At 42.7% G+C, this 27,407-nt stretch overlaps 1 protein-coding gene across 2 annotated transcripts in view; it reads left to right on the forward strand.

Annotated features, from left to right (window-relative positions):
* LOC147104327 (myosin regulatory light chain 2, ventricular/cardiac muscle isoform) overlaps window positions 1-18,327 on the forward strand; it is a 57,344-nt gene extending 39,017 nt beyond the window's left edge. Inside the window, exons 1-7 of one of the 2 annotated variants that reach the window (XM_085961569.1) lie at window positions 2,227-2,297; window positions 5,233-5,322; window positions 9,660-9,735; window positions 9,815-9,919; window positions 16,585-16,663; window positions 17,239-17,287; window positions 18,142-18,327. In XM_085961569.1, coding sequence (XP_085817695.1) covers window positions 2,295-2,297; window positions 5,233-5,322; window positions 9,660-9,735; window positions 9,815-9,919; window positions 16,585-16,663; window positions 17,239-17,287; window positions 18,142-18,246 — 507 coding nt within the window. In that variant the 5' untranslated portion in view covers window positions 2,227-2,294 and the 3' untranslated portion in view covers window positions 18,247-18,327. Of the gene's footprint in view, window positions 1-2,226; window positions 2,298-5,232; window positions 5,323-9,659; window positions 9,736-9,814; window positions 9,920-16,584; window positions 16,664-17,238; window positions 17,288-18,141 lie in introns of those variants that run through there. The other variant, XM_085961570.1, reaches the window with a different exon arrangement.
* The last annotated feature ends 9,080 nt before the right edge of the window (window positions 18,328-27,407 follow it).

Below are 27,407 nucleotides of genomic sequence, written 5' to 3' on the forward strand. Positions count from 1 at the left end.
AAATCCTAGTCCATGCTTTCATCACTTCAAGACTTGACTTCTCTAATGCCCTCCTATCTGGCCGTCTTATATCAAAGCCCCACAAGCTTCAACTCACCCAAAACACACCACCTGCATCTCCCCCTGTACTGAGTCCCAAATTCCCATCACCCCCCTCCTTTCCAAGCTTCACTGATTCCCTGTGCCATAGTTTGCCAATTTCAAAATTCTCATTCTTGTTTACATATTACTCTGTGGGCTCACTCCACCCTATCTGCACAGGCACCTTCTGCCCCTCTGACACTAGACTTCTCTTCCTCCCTCAGTCTCTCTGCTCCACCACTGGCAGCCAAATGTTCAGCCCTCTAAATCGATCTCTCCTAATTGCCTGCCTAGTCACCTCTCCTCCGCTTTCAGAAACCTCCTCCAAACCATCTATGACTGTGCCTTCAGTTCCCATCCTGATCTCGACATTTTTTCCCCCATGCTCAGTGTTCAACATATTCTTTTCTTCCTTATTGTAAAGTGCTCGGAGATGTTTGTCCTACATGCCAAGAGCACTATATAAATGCAAGTTGCTGTTGCCAAGGTGCCACTCGACAGATTACCTGATGTGTGTCCTGTAATTCCACTGGTCGTATTGTCCTGCTGGCTCCTTGGATATCAGGTCCCCTAATATCAGACTGCTAACAGTATTGATCTTAGTAACACTCCCAAAGCAAGCACACAAACATTAATAATTCCAATAAAAATTAACCACATTCATTCGCATATTGAGTCTGTGTTTGGGACAAGTGATCCCAGCCATGGGGCAGGTCAATGAGCCCCTTCTTTTGCACAAACAACCAAGTTTAATGTTCGCATTGACCATCATTTTCCAACCTGTGTTGATGGTGGGCAAGATTCCCCATTGCTGACATTGGAATAATTGATAAATTAACCTTTAGCTCTAATGTTAAATGCACATCGGAAAGAGGGAATACAGTATTCACCTTCAAATTCATCTTGAGGGTTACTGTTAGAGGGTAAAATTTACAGTAAAAAGTGTGCAAAATCATCATGGGGAAAGCTTTCTCTGTTCATTTTTAATTGGCCATATCTTAAACATAGTAGGAAGATTTTCTCAGACAACTTATGTAGGGAAATCAGAAACCCATTCTTTTCGGATGATCTTTGGATTCCACGAGTAACACTGAAAATCGTTCCGCTAAAGTTTACTATATCACTGATACAAAGTGGACAGACGAGATATTCCCCTTGTATTGTTCGAATGCAACTTAAGAGTCAGACTCATATTAACTAAAAGCAAATGGACTTTCTCTTTTAATTCAAAAGCAAAATACAGTAAACTCTTTCGTATCCGGCACCTACGGGACCGGGATGGTGCTGGTTGATGAAAATTCCCGGATAACAGAGAGGTAGGCAATTTTTAACACAAAAAAATTAAAACCACAGACTAACTCAGCCACCGCGGGAAACTTGGACTTGGAAAAACGAAAAATGGATGGATTCGGCAAGATTACCGGTTATCTATTTTGCCGGTTATTAAAGAATTCCGGATGATTAAGTGCCGTTTAAACAAGAGTTTACTGTACTGCGGATGCTGGAAATCTGAAATAAAAACAGAAAATGCTGGAAATACTCAGCAGATCAGGCAGCATCTGTGGAGAGAGAAACAGAGTTAACGTTTCAGGTTTGTGACCCTTCTTCAGAACGGTCTGATGAAGGGTCATCGACCTGAAACGTTAACTCTGTTTCTCTCTCCACAAGATGCTGCCTGACTTGCTGAGTATTTCCAGCATTTTCTATTTTTATTTCTCTTTTAATTACTCTCCATGTCACACTGTCAGGGAGACAGTAAACATGACCTTTGTCATTTAAATCTCTTACGAAAAACACTGATGCATTTTGATGATAGGCTTAGAGTAGCAGACCTGGGATCTTGGAGCTTCTGAGAAATTCCAATGCTTTGCATTCTTGCATTGTTCTCTTTTAATTTAGCAAGTGCACATGTCGCCCAGCTTCATAGCACAAGACAAAGAGTAAGCCAAGGACTAAGGTCAAAATCTTAAAAGTAGAATCAGCTCTGACGCACAACATTTCTTTAACCTTGAGTGCATACACACACATTGTACCAGCTTGACACCAAATAGTTTCAAAAATGGTAGGGGTGGTGTTTGGAGGAGCAGATTACGAATTAATGCCCAAAGTAGGAATACATTTATTTTTATACTTTACATGTGTATATATTGCACAGTGTGCATTGTCTGGAGCATTGTGTTCCTCCTAAAAGCCACACCACACAGGCTGCAGCAATGGTAAGCATATGTGTTTATGCCATATTGTTTTACACTGGAGGTCCACTATGTAGCCTCCTATCACAGTGCAAGGGATGAGCAAAGATTGAGTTAAACAAAGTAACAGCTTTAGGTGATTTTTATATTGCATTTCCAGCAAGCTGCTCTAATTCTGCAGTTTGCTGAAAGTAAATGTTTTATCTAGAAGCACGATTATGAGGGGAAGTTAACTAGGAACATGCCAGTATGTTAATAGTTCAGGCTGGAAGGGGGTTTCTTTATCCAAAATATAAAAAGATTGAAGTTTCCATGATGGCTCTGGAGTTAAGTTAATAATTGAGCCATAAAGACCCAGGTTTGATTCCCAGTCTATTCTGAACTAATTGCTCTAAGCTAGGATGGTGGCAGCATTCCTCCAATTGGCTGTAGCATCCCGAGGTTAGCAAGGGGAAACCCAGTCCTGGTGCCTTGATCCTTGCTGGAAGTATGTGTGTGTTTGGACAGGCTTGCGCTGGCATTCGCTGTCGAAGCTTACATAATCAAAAGTCCTGGTGCCTCCAGAATTGTACCTCAGCAAGTAATCAGCCTTTTCAGGAAATGAAGGGAGAAATTGGCAGGAAAGAAAGGGAGGAAAATATGAGTGAGAATCCATGCTGTTTTTATGGGAATTTGCAACAGGATTTACAGGATTCTACATACTAAACTGTAAAACTTATGTAGTTTTCCATTTCTTAAAGGATTTAATAAGCTCCTATTAAACAGATGATAAATCCTGTAAGATTTTGTGGAGAGCTATAAAATATAAAGACCTGCCTCTGTAGAAGGCTATAACAGTATAATGAGGTTGCTGTTTATTTTACTCTCTGTTACATGTAAATTCCCAGATAGATAAAGTACTGAATTCACTTCTATGTGATGGGTCAAGAGGAACGATGTGATGGTATAACTGTTATCTATTCACGTGTCAGCCATGGCTCAATGGCAGCACGCTCACCTCTGAGTAAGAAGGTCGTGGATTCAAGCCTTGCAAGAGTCTTGAGCACATAATCTAGGCTAATACTCCAGTGCAGTACTGAAGGGCTGCTGCCCTGTCAGATGGATGAGATGTTAAACTGAGGTCCCATCTGAACCGCTCAGATGGATGTAAAAATTCCTATGGCACTATTCCAAGAGCAAGGGAGTTCTCCTGGTATCCTAACCGACAATTATCCCTCAGCCATCACCACCCAAACAGATCATCTGGTCATTTATCTCATTTCTGTTTACGGAGCCTTGCTGTATGCAAATTGGCTGCTGCATTTCCCTACATTACAACAGCGACTGTGAAGCAATTTGGGGTGTCCAGAGATCGTGAAAGGTAGTAGATAAATGCAAGTTTTTTTCTTTTTATGTTATAAAACAACACATTACCATGGAAAGAAAAACATCATTTGTTTTGTATTTTGATTTCTTTATGGCTAGATAAAGCTTATGATTTGGTGGAAATATACAATAATGGAACCAGTGATACTGTGTGAGTTTTTTCAGGGTTTTATTCAGGTCATTAGAAAAAAATTGTTTCTTATTCATTCAGCTGAAATGATCCATTAGAAGTAAAACAACTGCCACCCTGTTGGGTATTATATTTATGTTGCACCACTTCAAGCTGTTTGCCCTATGGCAGCCACTGCGGTGTCTGGATTTGTTCCCATCTTGTATGAAATCCTCACTGGAATGTTTTTAAAAGGCAATAACTATTTGCCATCTTATTCATTCTTTAGACCCTAGCGGTAATTTTATTGGTCACCAGACTGGTAATAAACACTAGGAAAAAAAATCACAAGTAATTCACACAAACAAAATAATGTTTAATAAGCAGCAGTGTGAAGTTCAGCTAAAGACGTTGATGCCTGGAGTTTATAATGAGGCAGCAATCCAACTGAAGGGTTCAGATTGCACTGTCATAGATTGCAAGCACAAACCCTGAGGAATTAGGAACATTATGTAACCCGGAGATTGAATTTAAACCTATATCCATTCACTGGAATTTCCATGGCATATTTAAACAGCTCTGTAAAAAATAAATCTAGAAAGTCATTAAGATGTTAGTAGGGATTTTCCAGTACCTCTGAATATGTGGGACTTCCACCCACCATGAAGATGTCTCCTCGACCCCAGCTGAATCTCTGCCTGTGGGCTCATTTACATAGAGGAGATGGGCTCCCTGGCCTCCATTGGAGAGCCATGCTGAAATTGGAATAGTAATTACAACAGCAGCCACCAAAAAATGTTATAAAGGACCAGTCATAATTCTTCTGCTGCTCCATGGGTCTGTATATGGCCTTGCTCCGAGAATGATTCCGTATGGTCCTCTGCTGGAAAAACGATGACACCCCCATCCACCAACTTTAGATTGCTGGATGCCGAGAGGGGGGCGGTGGGGGAAGCACATGTTAACTCGCTGGGCCTCCTATTTCGAAAGTGGGTGGAGACAGGGATGTGGTAGAGAGTGTGTTCCCAAGCAATTGTTTGTTCCCATCAGCTGCAGATCTGACAAAAATAATAAACGGTGGAGGGGGACCAGAAAATCCAGGCGTTGAATTTTCTTTTCAGAATGTTTTTGATTGTTGGTCTGCTTGTTAGATGTGACATTTTCCATTGTCAATAAGACAATAAAACAGCGCTACATGACATAGGACATATATAACACCGTCAGTGTTACTTGTGCTTGATGACTTCTATAGTTACCCTCTTGCTTCTTACTCAGAATATATATTATCAATAGGATCTGCAGGTATACTGGATTTATGAAGCAGGGGCTGAAGGTACATTGAATGATAGAATAGGATCCGCTATCTCAACAGTATAAGACAATAAGGGCTTACATGTCAAGACTGTCATAGCTATCCATGCAATATTGTACATCAATATCTGTCCTTCAAACCCACACTGATCAGGATGGTTCATTGTTTTTTAGGCTCCCAAGAAGGCAAAGAAGAAGATAGAGGGAGCAAACTCCAATGTGTTCTCTATGTTTGATCAGCCACAGATTCAGGAATTCAAGGAGGTAAGTTTGCTGAAGTTTATGTCCACAGGGAAATATCCTTTCAAAGTGTCTCTGCTGCATGCATAGCATTCCATGTACACATCAAAAAGGCTAGTCAGCATGGGGGACGAAAGTTCATTGACCTGAAACGTTAACCCTACCTTCCTCTCTGCACAGATGCTGCCTGACCTTCTGTGTTTTTCCAGCATTTTCAGTTTTTATTTCAGATTTCCAGCAGCAACAATATTTTGCTTTTAGTTTTACATCAGATGCTTTATGAATCCACTAAAGTAAGCAGCTTCTCCGAAATTCCCTTGTATAGGATGTTAAGCAAATAGTTTGAGAGACCACAAAAGTCTCAAGTTTGATCCCTGGTCTATACTAAGTTAGCTGATGTCAACTGGGGAGCAATAATGGTGCCATAATTGGGCTTTGTAGTCCATTGTTAAGAAGATTACTTGCTTTTGACCATTATACAATGAATCCTACTGAAAAGCACAAGTGTGAATGTCCGGTAAGCATAAGAGGGGTACAGCCATGATCTATAACCTGTGACATTTTTTTTGTGAATCCATCACCAAAACCGCCTATTTTCACCCCCATAATATCACCTGTCTCCACCCCTGCCTCAGCTCATCTGCTGCGGAAACCCTCATCCATGCCTTTGTTAACTCTAGATTTGACCATTCCATTGCTCTCCTGGCTGGCCAGCTATCTTCCACCCTCCATAAACTTGAGCTAATCCAAAGCTCTGCGGCCTGTATCCTAACTCGCACCAAGTCGCGTTCACCCATCCTCCCACCATGGCCTCTCCCCTCACTATCTCTGTAGCCTCCTCCAGTCCTACAGCCCTCAGAGATCTCTGTGCCACTCCAAGTCTTGCCTCTTGAGAATCCCTGATTTTAATCACTCCATCATTGGCGGCCGTGCCTTTAGCTACCGAGGCCCTAAGTTCTGGAATTCCCTCCCTAAACCTCTCCATCTCTCTACCACTCTCTCCCCTCCTTCAAGATGCTCCTTAAAATTTACCTCTTTACCAAGCTTTTGGTCACCTGTCCTTATGTGGCTCTGTGTCATTTTGTTTGATAATGTTCCTGTGAAGCGCCTTGGGACGTTTTACTATGTTAAAGGCACTATATAAATGCAAGGTGTTGTTGTTGACTCTCCAATGAAGAATGGTCACTTGGTTGAGGTGCTCGAGGACATGCATTATCAATGGAACCATTCCCCAACGTGAGTCAGCATTGGGGGAAAAAAAGTGATGCTTTGCTTCTTCCAAAAGAGAAAGATCTACAATAAATGTATCACATTTCATACAGTTTAATTTGTGGAGCCATTGTAGCATTTGACATTCATTGTTTATGTCTACTAAAGAACTGGAGCTTAGATATTACAGTTGGCAATATTAGCGGAAAGAGGCTTAACACGGTTGCACGATATTCTTTGGTGCATGATTTTAACTTGAGATGTTTTCATTTTAAATGGCTTAGCATCTCAACAAAGGAATGTCATATACATTTGTTCAGGGTTTGTCTGCCAATATAGCCAACTGTAACTTTTAGGTTTAGCATTCTCACTCTGATTGCAATATGACTATCACCCTCGTTGCTCAATCACACATGAACATTAATTTGACCAAAGACTGTGCAATTAAGGAATCTCACATGTGAAAAGCTGTTTTTCCACAGAGGTCATTGTGTAGGGTAATCCATGTGTATTTGAGCACTGTGGGAGAGCACTGCGAAGAGCTGTCAGTGCCAACAGGTCTGCACCTGTAACCATCAGTAACACTCATGACTTACTTTGCTGAAGTCTCAGGGCAGTCTTGTCAACGTAAACTAATGACCTCTGTAGTTAACCCTTTCAATCCTACTGTCTTACACATGATACATATCAGTGCAGACGTAAAAGCAGAGTTTTAACAAATTAGTTTCTTGTAATTCTGAGGTCCAATTATGGAGCCTAGATCAAATTTGCAAAATAACTATATGGGCTGAGGAGAAAGATCTTCTCAGTGACTTTCTTTGTATGGGTGTCCAAACCTAGGTTTTTCAGGGGAGACAGACACCATCTTACCGTGGAGGTTACACACATTACAACTTACTTCTTTTACCATTTCTTCTGCACTCTATCTATTGAAACAGCCAATATTTGGTCATAGATATTGTTCCAACTAAGTAAATACAAATCAGAAGAAACAAAGAATAAAACCTGGGAACAGGAGACTGGTAATATTTGATTTGAGGCAATGGGGAATATTTACTCTGTTGCTTATTTGAAGAATGGGCGACGTGTTCTTTATACAGGTGTATACAATTTCATTATAAATAGCAAGCAGTGAAAATCTTCCCTGATATCTTTCTATTTCTCACACAACTCAGTGAATTCTGTGGCAAAGAAAAAAACAACTAATAATTTGCCCCTAAATAATATGTTAGCTCTGCACTAATTTTTACAAAACTAAAGATCAATATTTTGAGAGTAAAGAACTATTACTGATGCAGAGAAATGTCTCCTGCGGTGCCAGTGAAGTTTATCGATTTTATGTTGAATTTTATAAAATTATCGTTGCAAGCTTTTTTGAATTATTTTTACATTTTGTTTAGTGATTATTGATTTTATTATCCTAACTTTTAATTTGCACTGTTGTTGTTTCTTATTATTTGTAATTGTTATTTAAAAAATTTATACCGTCTCTCATGTCTATAAGGTGAGTGCCCAGATGGAGTCAGGCAGGAGGGGTGGGGGAAGGGGGGAATTAAAGGTCAGGGCGTTAATCTACCCATGCTGTCCCAGTGGCCATTAGAGAGCAGGATAGGTTAGTGGCACTCATATTTACAGTCACCCCCCCGCCCTCCCCCACCTGTGACCCTCAACTCCATGCAATTCTGGGTCTCCTTTCGTGGCCTGGCTGTGAGATGGTATCAGAGCTCGGACTAAAAGCAGTTTCCTCGCCACTTCTTGTTCTACCACTAGAGAATGGAAGGGACTGCTAGCAGAAGACAGGGATAAACCAGCAACCATACAGTTTGCAAAAGAGCTCAATGCTACTGTGTGCTTTTGTTCCTGTGGGGAAAGCCTAGTTAAGAGTTGGATAAGTACATGGTGATAGAGGGGTATGAGACGTATCATGGAATATGGTATTTTCTAGACACTGCAACCAGCCAGATGGACTGCAATGGTCTTTCTGGTCCTCTACATTCTTACATTTCAATAAAAATACCTGACTTCTATTCAGCAACAGCATTATTGAAACCAGGAGCTTACCATGTGGAGCCAATGAAATCTGAGCAGCACAGAAGGAGGCCGTTCAGCCCATTATTTATGTGCTAGCTCTTTGCTAGAGCAATCTAAAACTAGCCCTATGGCCCCACTATCTACCCATGTCCCAGTATCTTCCTCTCTTGCAAATATTTATTTAATTTTCCTTTAAAAGATGCAATGGTGACTGTCTCAACCACTCCCTGTAGAAAAGCAACCCATAGTCCAACAACCCTCTGCATTAAAAATTTTCTCCTAATCTCTTTCCTCACTCTTAGTGACAATCTTATATTGATGATTCTTTGTCAAGACTCCCCAGCCAGAGCCAATAATCTTTCCCTATTCACTCTATCAAAACCCTTATTAATTTTTTAAAAATTCTTATTTCTCCCCTTTGCCTTCTCTTCTCCAGTGGAAATATCCCAGTAACTCGAATCTTTCCTCATAATAGTTTTCCATCCCTGGCATCATCCTGGTAAATCTATGCTGTATGCTCTCTATGGTTTTCATGTTCTTTCTAAAATGGGCTGCCCATGGTTGCAAGCAGTACTCTAACTGTGGCCTAACCAATGTTTTGTTTAAATGTATCACTTCTTTACTCTTGTACTCTGCCCCTATTTATAAAACCCAAAATGCTGTTGGTATTTTTATGGCTTTATCTAACTGCACTCACATTTTCAGGGAATGATGTATTTGAACCCTGAGGCCTCGCTGTTCATCTGTACCTTTCAGCATTTTTTCCATTGAGTGTTTATTCCCATCCTTTGCCTTTCCTCTTGAAATGGTGGGGGTGGGTGGGATTGCACATGTAGATCTATGTCCTATCACACCGTGGTGCAGAGTGTTGTGGTATTCCTGAGTGGCCCATGAACAAGACACTGCTTGAGACTATGGCCTTCAACAAAGAGTTAATAATTAACACTGGCATAGGTAAAAACAAGGAGTACATCATCTGCTTGGTCTGTGAGACAGGGAATGATGTATGGCGTAGGGCACTGATGCACTATATTAAATATGTGTTGCTGTTAAACCTGAAACATAAGTTATAATCAAAGATACCAGTTTTTAATACTGTATTGATTTTGCCTTGATGCCAGGCTTTCACAATAATGGATCAGAACAGGGATGGATTCATTGATAAGGAGGACCTTAGGGACACATTCGCCGCTCTGGGTTAGTTTTACTATTACAAACTGATTTCTACTGCTGAGGTCAAGAGACTGTTATTAATGGTTAGTAATCTATTCTGCAGGCCGCCTAAATGTAAAAAATGAAGAACTGGAAGAAATGATTAAAGAGTCTGCCGGACCAATTAACTTTACAGTTTTTCTTACCATGTTTGGTGAAAAGCTTAAGGGTAAGTGAAATAAGTGATATTAATGAATAGCTTACAAAAGAAAGCCATAGATTATTAGAAACATTGTAACTACACAAGGGAAAAAACTTAGTAACGTGCCAACATTGCTGTTGATCTGCAACAAAAGATTGTGTGCTGCAGGTAGATTCTGAGAACTAGAATAATTAATTCACAAAAGAAATTGTAAACATGGATTAAGATTTCTGTAGATGCCTTCAATTTGTAATATTTCAATCTCACGTTGTTTTCTCGCTCCTACTAGAGCTGAATTTAAATGGAAACATGTGATTATTCAAAAAATGCAACCTTACAAGAAATATGGGAATGCAGAATGACGATATTCCATGTACTGAACAATGAAAATAAGTTCAGAACATTTTGCACATTAGGACAATAGGGTAAAAGTTACAATAGCAAAATACTGCGGATGCTGGAAATCCGAAATAACAACAGAAAATGCTGGAAAACCTCAGCAGGCCAGGCAACATCTGTGGAGAGAGAAACAGAGTCAATGTTTCAGGTCGAAACCCTTCATCAGGACTGAGAAAAAACACAGGAAATGAAACAGATTAAAAGGCCAGTTTGGGGCTGGGAAATGGGGATGAAAGCGGGGAATTATGCCTGACATCGGTAGTGGGGAAAATGCTAGAGTCCATTATAAAAGATGCAATAGCAGAGCACTTGGAAAACAGTGACAGGATCGGACAAAGTCAACATGGATTTACAAAAGGTAAATCATGCTTGACTAATCTACTGGAATTTTTTGAGGATGTAACTGGTAAAATAGATAAGGGAGGACCAGTGGATGTGGTGTATTTGGACTTTCAGAAGGCTTTCGATAAGGTCCCACATAAGAGATTAGCGTGCAAAATTAAGGCACATGGGATTGGGGGCAAGGTATTAACTTGGATAGAGAACTGGTTGGCGGACAGAAAGCAAAGAGTTGGAATAAACGGGTCGTTTTCCGAGTGGCAGGCAGTGACTAGTGGGGTACCGCAAGGATCGGTCCTAGGACCCCAGCTGTTCACAATATATATTAATGATCTGGACGAGGGAATTGGATGTAATATCTCCAAATTTGCAGACGACACAAAGCTGGGTGGGAGGGTAAGCTGTGAGGAGGATGTCGTGAAACTCCAGTACGATTTGGACAGGTTGGGTGATTGGGCAGAAACATGGCAAATGCACTATAATGTGGATAAATGTGAGGTTATCCACTTTGGTGGCAAAAACAGGAAGGCAGATTATTATTTGAATGGCAATAGATTGAGAGAAGGGGAAGTGCAAAGAGACCTGGGTATTATTGTGCACCAGTTGCTGAAGGTAAGCATGCAGGTGCAGCAGGCGGTTAAGAAGGCAAATGGTGTGTTGGCCTTCGTAGCAAGAAGGTTCGAGTACAGGAACAAGGATGTCTTGCTACAGTTGTACAGGCCCTTGATGAGACCGCACCTTGAGTATTGTGTGCAGTTTTGGTCACCTTACCTGAGGAAGGATGTTCTTGCCATGGAGGGAGTGCAGCGAAGATTCACCAGGCTGATACCTGGGATGGCAGGAATGACGTATGAGGAGAGATTGTGTCGATTGGGCTTATACTCACTGGAGTTTAGAAGATTGAGAGGGGATCTCATCGAAACCTATAAAATTCTGGCAGGTCTGGACAGGCTAGATGCAGGAAGGATGTTTCTGATGGCCGGGGAGTCCAGAACCAGGGGTCATAGTCTAAGGATAAGTGGTAAGCCATTTAGGACTGAAATGAGGAGGAATTTCTTCACCCAGAAAGTGGTGAACCTGTGGAATTCTCTGCCACAGAGGGCGGTGGAGGCTAGTTCATTAAATATATTCAAGAAAGAGTTGGATATATTTCTTGAGGCTAAAGGGATCAAGGAATATGGGGAGAAGGCAGGGACAGGGTACTGAATTTGGATGATCAGCCATGATCTCATTGAATGGCGGAGCAGGCTCGAGGGCCGAATGGCCTACTCCTGCTCCTATCTTCTATGAATCTATAAGAAGTGAAGAGACATTAAGAGGTATTCAAAATGAGACGAGATGGTGATAGGACTAGTGGAGACAAAAGACGGCTCTAGATGAGGTGTGAAATGCGCTGGCAGAATGAGAGACAGCTGCCATGTGGGAGAGAAAAAAGGGGGAAGGGCACAAAACAAAGGTGTGGATAAAAAATATATATAAAAATGTAATAGGGGCCGAGGTTATGATCTGAAATTGTTGAACTCGATATTGAGTCCGGAAGGCTGTAAAGTGCCTAATCGGAAGATGAGGTGCTGTTCCTCGAGCTTATGCTGAGCTTCAGTGGAACAATGCAAGAGCCCGAGTACGGTGAGGTCCGAGTGGGAATGGGGCAGTGAATTAAAATGACAGGCGACTGGAAGCTCGGGGTCACCCTTACGGACTGAACAGAGGGTAAAAGTTACTGTTGATTAAATTGGGCCAGAATTTGCGGTCTGAGAGTACACAGTCATACCGCCTTTAAATGGACAGCAAGTTTGGGATTTCTGCATGTGCTTGCGCTAAATCCCAAACTTGCGATCCGTCACGTTCCGACTTGACAGATGATCAGGCACAGGGCCTGTTTGCACAGCATAAGGGGATACTCGTCAATAAAAAAAATCTTCGTCTGATGCGTTTTTGTTTATACTTTACTGTATTGGAATTTAAAAATAAATAACTGCAACGGCGTATGTTGGGATGCAGATAACATCGCAATGACGATTTTAATTTTTAAGAGTACAATTCTGTCACCATTGTAAACAAGAGATGTCCGCGTCTCCTGAGGTGAAAGTAATGATCCCTAAAAATAAGCGCTTAATTTCGGTTGACCTGAATTACCTAGTCAATCACAACATTTAATGTTCTGAAGCATAGCCCCAAGTGGAACAGCAATTAATACTGCTGCCATCTGAAATACTCTGATAGATATGGATTTATAGTCCATATCTATAGTCATGCTCTTTTCCGATTCATTTGCTGTAATAGGTTGCTTTTTTATTTAATTAGACGACATCCAGGAATGTATAAAGTTGTAGAACCTGAGTGTCTCATTTGGGACGGCACCCAGAGAAAATGTGGAATATTTGCACAAATATTAATTGACACAATCATCTAATAACTTATAGTGGATGTTGTTATTTTGTCTCCAATTTGTGTTTCTTTAAAAGAAATGGGAATGTAGCAGATGTTAATTTAACTAAATTTCACCCTGATTCTCCTGGGTGCCATTAAACTACTGCAAAGAATTATAATTCTGATAAAAGATCGATTTCATTTCTCCAAATAACATGTTGCTTCTGTTTCCTGATTGGAGTGCCGGCCCACGTGATCCCAGATACGCTTACGCACACGGTGCGCCGCTGGGATCCGTGGGCCACTACACTGCGCACTACTCTGCAGCTTCCGACTGCAACTTTTCATTTGGGGCCTCGCAACAGGTAAGTGCGCACTCGGTTCGATGCCGGCGGCGTAATCCTTAAATACGCCACAAAATCTGGGCCATTAGCAGACAACTTCCTGCTTGCCCATCGCGCCTGTCCTCGCTGACCTACGTAGGTTCCCAGTTACCAAATGTCTCAAATTTAAAATTCTCATCCTTGCGCTTAAGTCCCTCTATGGCCTCACCCTTCCCTCTCTCTTTAACCGAACTCCTGTGCTACAATTCACCAGACCTCTCCATTCCTCAGACTCTGGCCCCTTGTGCAGCCCCCGTCCTTTCCCCCACCTTTAGCAGTTGTGCCTTTAGCTGCATAGGCCCCAAACTCTGGAATTCCCACCCTCAGTTCTTCTGCATGTCCACCACCCTCTCCTTCATAAGTTCCTCCTTAAAACACACGACTTTGACTAAAGCTTTTGGTCACCCTTCTTACTATCTCCTTCTCTGACTTGGTGTCCATTTTTTCCCTTACATCTCTGTGAAATGGATAACTAGCTGGCTTCAGGACAGAAAGCAGAGAGTAGGGGTAAAGGGTAGCTTTTCAGAGTGGCAGAAGGTGGGAAGTGGTGTTCCACAAGGACCAGTGCTGGGACCACTGTTGTTCACAATTTATATTAACGATTTAGGCTTTGGAATCAAAAACACAATTTCTAAATTTGCGGACGACACCAAATTGGGGGGGAATAGTCAATACTGAGGAGGACTGCAATAAATTACAGGAAGACATTAATAAACTTGCAGAATGAGCATATAATTGCCAAATGAAATTCAACACAGATAAATGTGAGATATTACATTTTGGTAAGAAAAATAGGGAGGTCACATATTACTTGGAAAATATGAATCTAAATGGGGTAGAGGGGCAAAGGGATCTCAGAGTACAAATACACAAATCACTAAAAGTAGCGACACAGGTTAACAATGCCATAAAAAAGCAAACCAAGCACTAGGGTTTATTTCTAGAGGGATAGAATTGAAAAGTAGTGAAGTTATGCTAAACTTGTATCGAACCTTGGTGAGACCACACTTGGAGTACTGTGTACAGTTCTGGTCGCCAAATTATAAAAAGGATATAGAGGCACTGGAGAGGGTGCAGAGAAGATTTACAAGGATGATACCTGAAATGTGAGGGTATACATATCAGGAAAGGATGAACAGGCTGGGTCACTTTTCGCTTGAAAAAAGGCTGAGGGGTGACCTAATTGAGGTCTTTAAAATCATTAAAGGTTTTGATAGAGTGAATACAGAGCGAGTGTTTCCACTTGTGGGGAAGAGCATAACTAGAGGCCATCAATATAAGATAGTCACCAAGAAATCAAATAGGGAATTCAGAAGAAACGTCTTTACCCAGAGAGTGGTGAGAATGTGGAACTCGCTACCACAGGGAGTGGTTGAGGCAAGTAGTATAGATGCATTTAAGGGGAGGCTAGATAAGCACATGAGAAGGGAAAGGGAATAGAGGGTTATGCTGATAGAGTTAGATGAGGAAAGACGGGAGGAGGCTCGAGTGGAGCATAAACGTCGACATGGACTGGTTGGGCCAAATGGCCTGTTTCTGTGCCCTATATCCTATGTAATCCTATGAAATGCTTTGGAACATTTTCTGAAACTTCTCTGTCCAATATTAGAACAAGGACGTTAACCCATTTAAAATAAAGAGGTTAACACAGACAGAGAAATATCTCACAAATTCATTAAACATTTGTCCACTATTATCACCAACAGTAGTTTCTACCCTCATATATTTAAGCATTATGATTGGATAAGGAATTCTGGATAATGAGAAGTGATCCAAGGCAGTTCTGTGATTTGCTAGTTAATCTTTGCTAGTTGCTTTAAAATTCTATGCTTGGGTCAGAATTTTGTTTCTCTCTGTTTTCTTCCTCTCCTGTAAGTATGGATTCCTTGCTGGGAGACAGTTTTATGGGTGCCCTCCACCTTGCCGAGATGGCCATTCTTCATTTAGAGCTCAGGGAGAGGGGGCAGGTAATTTGAGTGCCCACATAAGTATGCTTTTACCAGCAGTCACTGAATAGCAATAAGGAGCCTAACCTAGGGGTGCTTAGGCCAACTCAATGTCCTCCATTATTGCCTTGGTTAAGATTAGCTAAGGGAGCACAGGCAGGGGATTGAATTTGGGACTTCTTCATCTGTATGGTTCAGTTATTCACTGCCTTAACTAGCTCAGTGATCAGGAGAGGCCTCTATGTCAGAAAAGATCAGATGATCTGGAGTCAACTGTATCAATTTCAATCTACACTTTTAGGATTCAGTGTTGCATCCAGTTGAGATTTGCGGGTTAAAAAATCTCTTGAAAAACAGCTTTAATCCAAGGTTAACCTAGTTGATTCACTAGTGTGCTGTGTTTTTTCTAATCCACAATTTCTAAGACAATTAGCTCCCAATCTTAATGAGCTATGAGGAGAAACGAAACGTCAGAGCAATTCTTGTGCATTGCTTTCACTGATTGGTTAAAGAATAACATTGGGATACATCCTGTGAAAAAACTCCTGTGACTGGCCATCACTAGTTTAATGTCCCACATTTAGCCCCAGTTTGTAACAGCTTAATTTATTCTTTCCTTTCTCTTCCACTTTTCTCCCACACCACCTTCGCCTGTGACCTATTCTGGGTTACGATTCCATTAAACCAGTGGCCCACAAGCATCACATCCACGTGGCCATTCTCCATCTGTGAGTCTAAATGGTGAGTGCCTGCAGGCTATTCAATCATTAGGCTGAGCTGAGCCCTATCCAATCCTCATTTGCACTATACACAAGAATTTCCAATCAAGTGATCGGGAACAAGTTGATTTTGCCGCTCCCTACACTGAGGAGACTGAAGCCAATTTCCACTGCCACCCTGGTTGATATTGGCTAACCCAGGCTAGGCCAGGGAACTTAAATTTGGTTCAAAACAAACATTGAAAACTGAACACAGTCTAAAATTGACTTAACCTAAAACAAAGCAAAGAAATAGCGGTGGAACATTTACTGTGCATTTCCCAGTGACTGATTAATGAAAAGGCTGGGAGCACCTTGCTGCCCTCTCAATCAAGGGATGGTGCGGAGAAGGGATTAACTGGCAAAGTAACTTTCAAAATGAGATTAAGATATTTTTTAACTGCAACTCATTTTTAATGTTACAACTTAATTGCAATACTGTAACCTTATGTTGCAAGATCTAAATAAATACATTGTCCTTTTATACAACTTCACAGGTACAGATCCAGAAGAGTCAATCTTAAATGCATTCAAAATATTTGATCCCGAAGGCAAGGGTGTTTTAAGAAAGGATTAGTAAGTATATATTCTTCTTCTTCTTCTTAGGCAGTCCCTCGGAACCGAGGATGACTTGCTTCCACATTAAAAATGAGTTCGCAGGTGACTGATGAGTCCAATACAGTCTCTGTCACAGGTGGGGCAGACGGTGGTTGAAGGGGTGGGTGGGTGGGGTGCTTGAGTTGACGTGCGCTCCTTGCGCTTGGCTTCCGCTTGCTCCCGGCGAAGAGACTCAAGGTGTTTGGTGCCTTCCCGGACGCTTCTCCTCCACTTTGTGCGGTCTTGGGCCAGGGATTCCCAGGTGTCAGTGGGGATGTTACACCTTTTCAAGGAGGCTTTGAGGGTGTCCTTGAAGCGTTTCCTCTGCCCACCTGGAGCTCTCTTGCCGTGCCGGAGCTCCGAGTAGAGCGCTTGTTTTGGGAGTCTCATGTCTCATATCGGGCATGCGGACAATGTGACCCGTCCATCGGAGCTGATCGAGCTTATATATTAGCTAATTCATGGCTCTGCTATTTGTGCCTGGTACATAAACATATTTAATAATCTCAATTATTTATTTATTTGAACAATTAATTTTTTTCCCATTTTTACAGTATAGAGGAAATATTGATGACCCAGGCTGAACGATTTACCAAGGAAGAGGTAGGTTCATCAAAACAGTGGATTATCTTAAAAGAGAAAAATTGTAGATTTATACATAAGAGTTGCAATATTGGCTTTTCCTTAACATATAAGCAATTAAGATGAATTTGTCACCAGAAATTGGTCATTTTTGAGCTAGCCTTATTTCTTTTTAAACTTTATTTCCGTTCCGGTCATGCTTCTTTATTAGGTTTTGATCTCTCTTACTCCATGATCACCTTTTGTCACTCTCGTGTGATATTCAAATCTGAAGAGCAGATCTGTAGATCTCCGCAATCTCCAAGACGATGCTGCTCTATAGATGCGATAGCGAAATACTGCGGATGCTGGAAATCCAAAATAACAACAGAACAGTCAATTCAAGTCACCAATGACCATTTGTGGACTAGCCATTTCAACTCTGGCCAGCTGCTAGAATGCCAATTTTTATTCCCCAGTTCAGAGGTCACAAATCTAGTGGGGAAAGGGTTATTGATTCATTAAAATACAGCTTGTTATTTCGAATAGGGGTCTTTGCTGAGTTTCTCTCCCATAGCCATTGAGGTATAAGTGTGAGCACATTAATCTATTTACTAAATACCCTCTTCCCCCAATTAGTTCATCTTGCCTTTGATACTATTTGCCAGAAGTATCCTTGATGCAGATGCCAGGAGCTGCATGACAGTACATGTCCTTGCTCTCCTATGCCACTTTCAAAAATAATGTGACTGAGCTACTTCAAAAATAACAGCTGCAAAAAAAAAACTTCCAAAAGGAATATTGTCACTTTAATGTGACAAAATATCTCTAGCAGAAACTCTAAAAGGTTGGTCTCCAAATTTCATTAACACGTCATGTGTGAAATATCTTTCCAGATTGAGCAGATGTTCACAGCTTTCCCTCCAGATGTGGCTGGTAACCTGGACTACAAGAACCTGGTACATATCATCACTCACGGAGAAGAGAAAGACCAGGAGTAAACAATTTTTTTTCCTACCTTCACATTCATCTGCACCTTCCTTGTTTTCTTCCCTCTTTGAATAAATGGCAACTTTGTTATTTTTCATGTCTTTTTGGTGTTTTTTCTAATCCACAAATATATTTTCTTTTAAAATTCAGAAAATAAAAGGAATTGAGTACTATTTTTAAACTTAATGGGAGAAAAAATGGGAGAAAAATTAGTATCTCCTGTTAGTGCCAGCAGATGATGCTAACGGGCACTAGAGCATTATTGCCAGGGCGAGGCGAATCCAACGCTGCACGCCAAATCCCGCCCCCACAGCGCCGCTGCTAACAGTTAATGCCGGAAGCCTCAACGCCAGGTGAATCATGACGTCAGTGAGTGTGCAACGCTCTCTGGCCGCCCGATCTGTGAAACTGATTGTCACCACCTACCTTAGTGCCTGGAGTAAACAGCGACAGGGAGAGCTGGCATGAAACAGCAGGAAGCTGGCTCCAGGGATGTTATTTGAAGGGATCATCAGTAATGAGTCGCAGCTGTAGTTTAGTGGAGTTTCAGTGCTTTCTTGTCAGTTTCACATAATGCAAGTCTCATTCCGTAAGTTCAAGGGTATTTAGTATCAGGAGTGTTGTGACAACTAAAAAGTAGAGTCATAGAGCCATAACGGCACAGAAGGAGGCCATTCGGTCCATCAAGTCTGTGCCGGCTCTCTGTAGAGCAATCCAGTCAGTCCCATTCCCCCGCTCTATCCCCGTAGCCCTGCAAGTTTATTTCCGTCAAGTGCCTATCCAGTCTCCCCTTGAAAACATTGAGTGTCTCTGCTTCCACCACTTCCGTCAGCTGCAAGTTCCAGGTCTTCACCACTCACTGCGTAAAAAAGTTTTCCCTCACATCCCCCCTGTATCTCTTGCCCAAAACCTTAAATCTGTGTCCCCAAGTCCTTGTACCATCAACTAGTGGGAACAGCCTTTCTCTGTCTAGCCTATCCAAACCCGACATAATCTTGTACACCTGTATCAAATCACCCCTCAACCTCCTTTGCTCTAATGAAAACAAATCCAACTTCTCCAACCTGTCCTTGTAGCTAAGATCCCCCATCCCCGGAACCATTCTGATAAATCTCCTCTGCACCCTCTCAAGGGCCTTCACATCCTTCCTAATGTGTGGTGACCAGAACTGGATGCAATGGCCTAACCAGCGCTTTATAAAGGTTCAGCATAACTTCTCTACTTTTGTACTCAATACCTCTATTTATGAAGCCTAAGATCCCATATGCTTTGCTAACCACTCTCTCAATATGTCCTGGCACCTTCAGGGACCTATGCACATTAACTCCCAGGTCCCTCTGTCCCTGCACACTCTTTAAAACTGTGCCATTAAGTGTATATTGCCTCTCCCTGTTACTTCTGCCAAAATGCATCACCCCACACTTCTCTGTATTAAATTCCATCTGCCACTTGTATGCCCATTATGCAGTCCTGATGCAGTTGATTGGTAACATCCTCTCTGTTTGCCACACCCCCAAGTTTGGTGTCATCGGCAAATTTTGAAATTCTACTTTGTATTCCAATACCAAGATCATTTATATATATCATAAAAGCAGTGGCCCCAGCACTGAACCTTGGGGAACACCACTGTTCTACCATCTCCCAGTCAGAAAAACAGCCATTTACCACAACTCACTGTTTTCTGTCCTTAAGCCAATTCCTTATCCAAGCTGCCACTGACCCACCTATTCCATGAGCCTCAATTTTGTTAACCCGCCTTCTATGTGATACTTTGTCAAATGCCTTCCTAAAATCCATGTAGACAACATCCATTGCATTCCTTTCATCGATTCTCCCTGTTACTTCATCGAAAAATTCAATTAGATTAGTCAAACATGATCTGCCTTTTACAAATCCATGTTGGCTCTCCTTAATTAGCTTAAACCTCTCCAAGTGCCTGTTAATTCTTTCCTTGATTATTGTTTCTAAAACTTTACCCACTACTGATGTTAAACTGACCGGCCTGTAGTTACTAGGATTGGCCTTACACCCTTTCTTGAACAATGGTGTCACATTTGCCACTTTCCAATCCTCAGGCACCTCCCCCGTATCTACGGAAGATTGGAGAATTATGGCAAATCCTTCCGCTATCTCCTCCCACAATTCTCTTAGCAATCTGGGATGTAAGCCATCTGGACCAGGTGACTTATTCACTCCAAGTATACCCAGCCTTTCTAGTACATCCTGTCGATCAATTTTCACCCCTTCCATTGCTTCTACCTTTTACATAGAAACATAGAAACATAGAAGATAGGAGCAGGAGTAGGCCATTCGGCCCTTCAAGCCTGCTCCGCCATTCAACGAGATCATGGCTGATCATCCAAACCCTAGCACTCGGTCCCTACACTGACTGCTACTGTTATTTTGTTAGCACCCTTCTTCTTAGGCAGTCCCTCGGAACCGAGGATGACTTGCTTCCACATTAAAAATGAGTTCTCAGGTGACTGATGAGTCCAATGCGGGACCTACAGTTTCTGTCACAGGTGGGGCAGACGGTGGTTGAAGGGGCGGGTGGGTGAGGTGCTTGGGTTGACGTGCGCTCCTTGTGCTGCCTGCGCTTGGCTTCCCCTTGCACCCGGCGAAGAGACTCGAGGTGTTCGGTGCCTTCCCGGATGCTTCTCCTCCACTTTGTGCGGTCTTGGGCCAGGGATTCCCAGGTGTCAGTGGGGATGTTATACCTTTTCAAGGAGGCTTTGAGGGTGTCCTTGAAGCGTTTCCTCTGCCCACCTGGGGCTCTCTTGCTGTGCCGGAGCTCCGAGTAGAGCGCTTGTTTTGGGAGTCTCGTATCGGGCATGCGGACAATGTGACCCATCCATCGGAGCTGATCGAGTGTGGTCAAAGCTTCGATGCTGGGGATGTTGGCCTGAGCAAGAACACTGACATTGGTGCGCCTATCCTGCCAATGGATTTGCCTCCTTAGTAAACACTGATACAAAGTACTCATTGAGTATTCTAGCCTTGCCCTGCACCTCTAAGCATAGAACACCTTCTTTGTCGTTAATAGGCCCCACCCCGCCTCTAACTACCTGCTTACTGTTTACATGGCGGTCTTCAGCCAATTCAATTCACTCCACGTGATATCAAGAAACGGCTGAGCGCACTGGATACAGCAAAGGCTATGGGCCCCGACAACATTCCGGCTATCGTGCTGAAGACTTGTGCTCCAGAACTAGCCGTGCCTCTAGCCAAGCTGTTCCAGTACAGCTACAACACTGGCATTTATCTGACAATGTGGAAAACTGCCCAGGTATGTCCTGTCCACAAAAAGCAGGACAAATCCAACTCGGCCAATTACTGTCCCATCAGTCTACTCTCAATCATCAGCAAAGTGATGGAAGGTGTCATCGACAGCGCTATCAAGTGGCACTTACTCACCAATAACCTGCTCACTGATGCCCAGTTTGGGTTCCGCCAAGATCACTCAGCTCCTGACCTCATTACAGCCTTGGTCCAAACATGGACAAAGGAGCTGAATTCCAGAGGTGAGGCGAGAGTGACTGCCCTTGACATCAAGGCAGCGTTTGACCAAGTCTGGCATCAAGGAGCCCTAGTAAAACTGAAGTCAATGGGAATCAGGGGGAAAACATTCCACTGGCTGGAGTCATACCTAGTACAAAGGAAGATGGTTGTGGTTGTTGAAGGTCAATCATCACAGCCCCAGGACATCGCTGCAGGTGTTCCTCAGGGCAATGTCCTAGGCCCAACCATCTTCAGCTGCTTCATCAATGACCTTCCCTCCAACATAAGGTCAGAAATGGGGATGTTCGCTGATGGCTGCACAGTGTTCAGCGCCATTCACAACTCCTCAGATAATGAAGCAGTCCATGCCCGCATGCAATAAGACCTGGACGACGTTCAGGCTTGGGCTGATAAGTGGCAGGTAACATTCGCGCCACAGAAGTGCCAGGCAATGACTATCTCCAACAAACGAGAGTCTAACCACCTCCCCTTGACATTCAATGGCATTACCATCGCCGAATCCCTCACTATCATCATCCTGGGGGTCACCATTAACCAGAAACTTAACTGGACCAGCCACATAAATACTGTGGCAACAAGAGCAGGTCAGAGGCTAGGTATTCTGTGGTGAGTGTCTCACCTCCTGACCCAGCAAAGCCTTTCCACCATCTACAAGGCACAAGTAAGGAGTGTGATAGAATACTCTCCACTTGCCTGGATGACTGCAGCTCCAAAAACACTCAAGAAGCTCAACACCATCCAGGACAAATCAGCCCGCTTGATTGGCACCCCATCCACCACCTTAAACATTCACTCCCTCCACCACCTGCGTACCGTGGCTGCAGTGTGTACCATCTACAAGATGCACTGCAGCAACTCGCCAAGGCTTCTTCGGCAGCACCTCCCAAACCCACGACCTCTTCCACCTAGAAGGACAAGGGCAAGCAGGCACATGGGAACACCACCACCTCCAAGTTCCCCTCCAAGTCACACACCATCCTGACTTAGAAGTATATCGTCGATTCTTCATCGTCGCTGGGTCAAAATCCTGGAACTCCCGACCTAACAGCAGTGTGGGAGTACCATAACCACACGGCTGCAGCGGTTCAAGAAGGCGGCTCATCACCACCTTCTCAAGGGCAACTAGGGATGGGCAATAAATGCTGGCCTTGCCAGCGACGCCCAGATCCCATAAACAAATTAAAAAAAAAAGATTTTTGGGTTCCCTTTTATGTTAACCGCCATTCTATTCTCATATTCTCTCTTTGCCAATCTTATTTTCATCTTCACTTCCCCTCTCAACTTATTGGGGGGAATTTTCCCATCCCTGGGGAGGCGGGTGTGGAGGTGGGACTGCCAGGAAAATGGCAGAAACTGGGAGCGGGTACCGACCCCACTCCCAACCCGCCTCCGTGCCTGTTAACAGGTAGTTAGCCCTATTCCAGTTTAGATGTTCCACTCTAGATTGTTCCTTGCTCCTCTTCATTGCTAATCTAAATCTTATGATACAATGATCACTAGTACCCAAGTGTTCTCCCACAGACACTTGGTCGAACTGGCCCACCTCATTCCCCAGTACCAGATCTGGCAATGCCTCTTTCCTAGTTGGGCCAAGAACATATTGGTCAAGGAAATTCTCCTGAACACATTTCAGAAATTCCTCTCCCTCCTTTCCCTTTACCCTAGCATTATCCCAATCAATATTTGGGTAATTAAAGTCCCCCAATATCACCACTCTATAGCTCTTGCATATCTCTGCGATTTCCCTGCAGATTTGCTCCTCTACCTCCCTCTCACTATTTGGAGGCCTATAGAATACCCCCAATAGCGTGATCATACCCTTGTTGCTCCTCAACTCTAACCAAATGGATTCTGTCCTTGTCCCCTCAAGAACATCCTCCCTTTCCAACACTACAATGTCTTCCTTAATCAGCACTGCCACCCCAGCTCCCTTTTTTTCTTCCCTATCTTTTCTGAACACCTTGTACCCTTTGAATATTAAGTGCCTAGTCCTCACTGTTTTTAAGCCACATTTCCGTTATTGCCACAACATCATATTGCCACATGGCTAATTGTGCTTATAGCTCACCAACCTTATTCACCACACTTTGTGCGTTTACGTACATGCATTCTAAAGCCATTTTTGAATTTTTCATAGTCTTTCTTAGTCCGCTCATATCTAATATGGTACTACTTGTGTACCATATTAGAACTAACTAGTGGGGGGGAGGTTCCTAGAGAGCAAATAATAAAAATGACAACAGAGAAGGTCATAGACTTAGGTAGCAGTGGGGAAATTAAAAACCAGAGTGTGTCAGGAAGGGGCAGAAGGTATGGAGTAAAAGGTAAAGTAATAAAAAGGGCAAAAGCAGGAACTAAGTGTCACAAAACATATTTGAAAGTTCTCTATCTGAATGCACGTAGCATTCGTAACAAAATAGACGAGTTAATGGCACAAATAACTACATATGGGTATGATCTTGTGGCCATTACAGAAACATGGCTGCAAGGTGACAATGCCTGGGAATTAAACATACCAGGTTATTTAACGATCAGGAAGGACAGGCAGGAAGGAAGGGGAGGTGGGGTGGCTATGTTAATAAAGGAAGGAATCACGGTAATACAGAGAAATGATATTGGGTCAAAAGATCAGGATAATGAAACAGTTTGGGTGGAGATAAGGAATAATAAGGGGAAAAAAACACTAGTGGGCGTAGTCTATAGGCCTCCGAACAGTTGCAACTCGGTTGGACGGAGTATCAATCAGGAAATAGTTGAGGCTTGTAATAAGGGAACATCTATAATTATGGGGGATTTTAACTATCATATTAATTGGACAAATCAAATTGGGCAGGGCTGCCTTGAGGATGAGTTCATTGAGTGTATTAGGGTTTCTTGAGCAGTATGTAACTGAACCGACCAGGGGGCAAGCAACCTTAGATCTGGTCCTGTGTAACGAGACAGGATTAATTAAGAATGTCCTAGTAAAGGATCCCCTTGGAATGAGTGACCATAACATGGTTGAATTCCATATTCAATTAGAGGGTGAGAAGGTTGGATCTCAAACAAGCGTGCTAAGCTTGAATAAAGGAGACTATGAAGGTATGAGAGCGGAATTGAGTAGAGTGGATTGGGAAAATAGATTTAAAGGGTAAGACGATACATGATCAGTGGTGTACATTTAAGGAGTTATTTTACAACTTCCAAAAAATATATATTCCACTGAAAAGAAAAGGGTGTAAAAGAAAAGACAGCCATCCGTGGCTAAGTAAAGAAATTAAGGATAGTATTCGACTAAAAACAAGGACATATAAGGTAGCCAAATCTAGTGGGAGGATGGAGGATTGGGAAAACTTTAAAAGACAGCAAAAAATAACAAAAAGATTGATTAAGAAAGGGAAGATAGATTATGAAAGTAAATTAGCAAAAAATATAAAAACAGATAGTAAGAGTTTTTATAGTTATATAAAAAGAAAAAGGGTGGCTAAAGTAAATGTTGGTCCCTTAGAGGATGAGACCGGGAAATTAATGGTGGGAAATATGGAGATGGCAAAAACACTGAATGAGTATTTTGTATCAGTCTTTACAGTAGAGGACACTAAGAATATCCCAACACTGGACAAACAGGGGGCTATAGGGGGGGAGAAGCTAAACACGATCAAAATCACTAAGGAAGTGGTACTCGGTAAAATAATGGGACTCAAGGCGAATAAATCACCTGGACCTGATGGCTTACATCCTAGGGTCTTGAGGGAAGTGGCGGTAGGGATTGTGGATGCATTAGTAATAATTTTCCAAAACTCCCTGGACTCAGCAAAGGTCCCGGCAGACTGGAAAACTGTAACACCCTTATTTAAAAAGGGCAGTAGACAGAAGGCTGGTAACTATAGACCGGTTAGCCTAACATCTGTGGTAGGTAAAATGTTGGAGTCCATTATTAAGGAGACAGTAACAGGACATTTGGATAATCATAATTTAATAGGACAAAGTCAGCATGGTTTTATGAAGGGGAAGTCATGTTTGACAAATTTGCTGGAGTTCTTTGAGGAAGTAACATATAGGGTGGATAAAGGGGAACCAATGGACGTAGTGTATTTAGACTTCCAAAAGGCATTTGACAAGGTGCCACACAAAAGATTATTGCTTAAGATAAAAAATCACGGGATTGGGGTAATATTCTGGCATGGATAGAGGATTGGCTATCTAACAGAAGGCAGAGAGTTGGGATAAATGGTTCATTCTCAGACTGGCAATCAGTAACTAGTGGTGTTCCGCAGGGGTCAGTGCTGGGTCCCCAGCTCTTTACAATCTATATTAACGATTTGGAGGAGGGGACCGAGTGTAACATATCAAAGTTTGCAGATGATACTAAGATGGGAGGGAAAGTAGTGAGTGAGGAGGACATAAAAAACCTGCAAGGGGACATAGACAGGCTAAGTAAATGGGCAGAGATTTGGCAGATGGAATACAATACTGGAAAGTGTGAGGTTATGCACTTTGACAGGAAAAATCGTAGAGCAAGTTATTATCTTAATGGCAAGAAACTGGATAGTACTGAAGTACAAAGGGATCTGGGGGTCCTGGTGCACGAAACTCAAAAGGTTAGTATGCAGGTGCAGCAAGTGATTAAGGCCAATGGAATGTTGACTTTCATTGCTAGGGGGATAGAATATAAAAATAGGGAGGTATTGCTTCAGTTGTACAAGGTATTGGTGAGACCGCACCTGGAATACTGCATACAGTTTTGGTGTCCATACTTAAGAAAAGACATACTTGCTCTCGAGTCAGTACAAAGAAGGTTCACTCGGTTAATCCCGGGGATGAGGGGATGGACATATGAGGAGAGGTTGAGTAGATTGGGACTCTACTCATTGGAGTTCAGAAGAATGAGAGGCGATCTTATTGAAACATATAAGATTGTGAAGGGGTTGGATCGGGTGGATGCGGGGAGGATGTTCTCGATGATGGGTGAAACTAGAACTAGGGGGCATAGTCTTAGAATAAGGGGCTGCTCTTTCAAAACTGAGATGAGGAGGAACTACTTCACTCAGAGGGTGGTAGGTCCATGGAATATGCTGCCCCAAAAAGCTGTAGAAGCTACATCATTACATAAATTTAAAACAGAAATAGACAGTTTCCTAGAAGTAAAGGGAATTAAGGGTTACGGGGAGCGGGCAGGAATTTGGACATGAGTCTAGGTTCGGATCGGTCATGGCCCTGTGGGTAGCAGAGCGGGCCCAGGGGCCGTGTAGCCTGATCCTGCTCCTAATTCGTGTGTCTAATTCTGTTAGATTCAGGAGATATTTCTGTGATAGTAGATTGGCGGTTAGAATCAGATCAGCCATGGTCTTATTGAATGGCGGAGCAGGCTCGAGGGGCCGATTGGCCTACTCTTGCTCCTATTTCTTATGTTCTTATGCACTTCCGCCTCTAGTACTACTTTCTTCTCTAGTACTATCCAACACACTCTCTCTTTTATGCACCTTATTCCTCTTTTCTACTCCTATATGCTGGTGCCCATCCTCCTGCCAAGTTAGTTTAAACCCTCCCCAACAGCACTAGCAAACCTCCCCACGAGAATATTGGTCCCGGCTCTGTTGAGGTGTAACCATTCGGCTTGTACGGGTCCCACCTTCCCCAGAAATGGTCCCAATGCCTCAGGAATCTAAAGCCC

Source organism: Somniosus microcephalus, chromosome 19 (genome assembly GCF_052327205.1).
Source record: "Somniosus microcephalus isolate GS21.2 chromosome 19, FLI_Smic_1.0, whole genome shotgun sequence".
In the NCBI taxonomy this organism is placed as follows: Eukaryota; Metazoa; Chordata; class Chondrichthyes; order Squaliformes; family Somniosidae; genus Somniosus; species Somniosus microcephalus.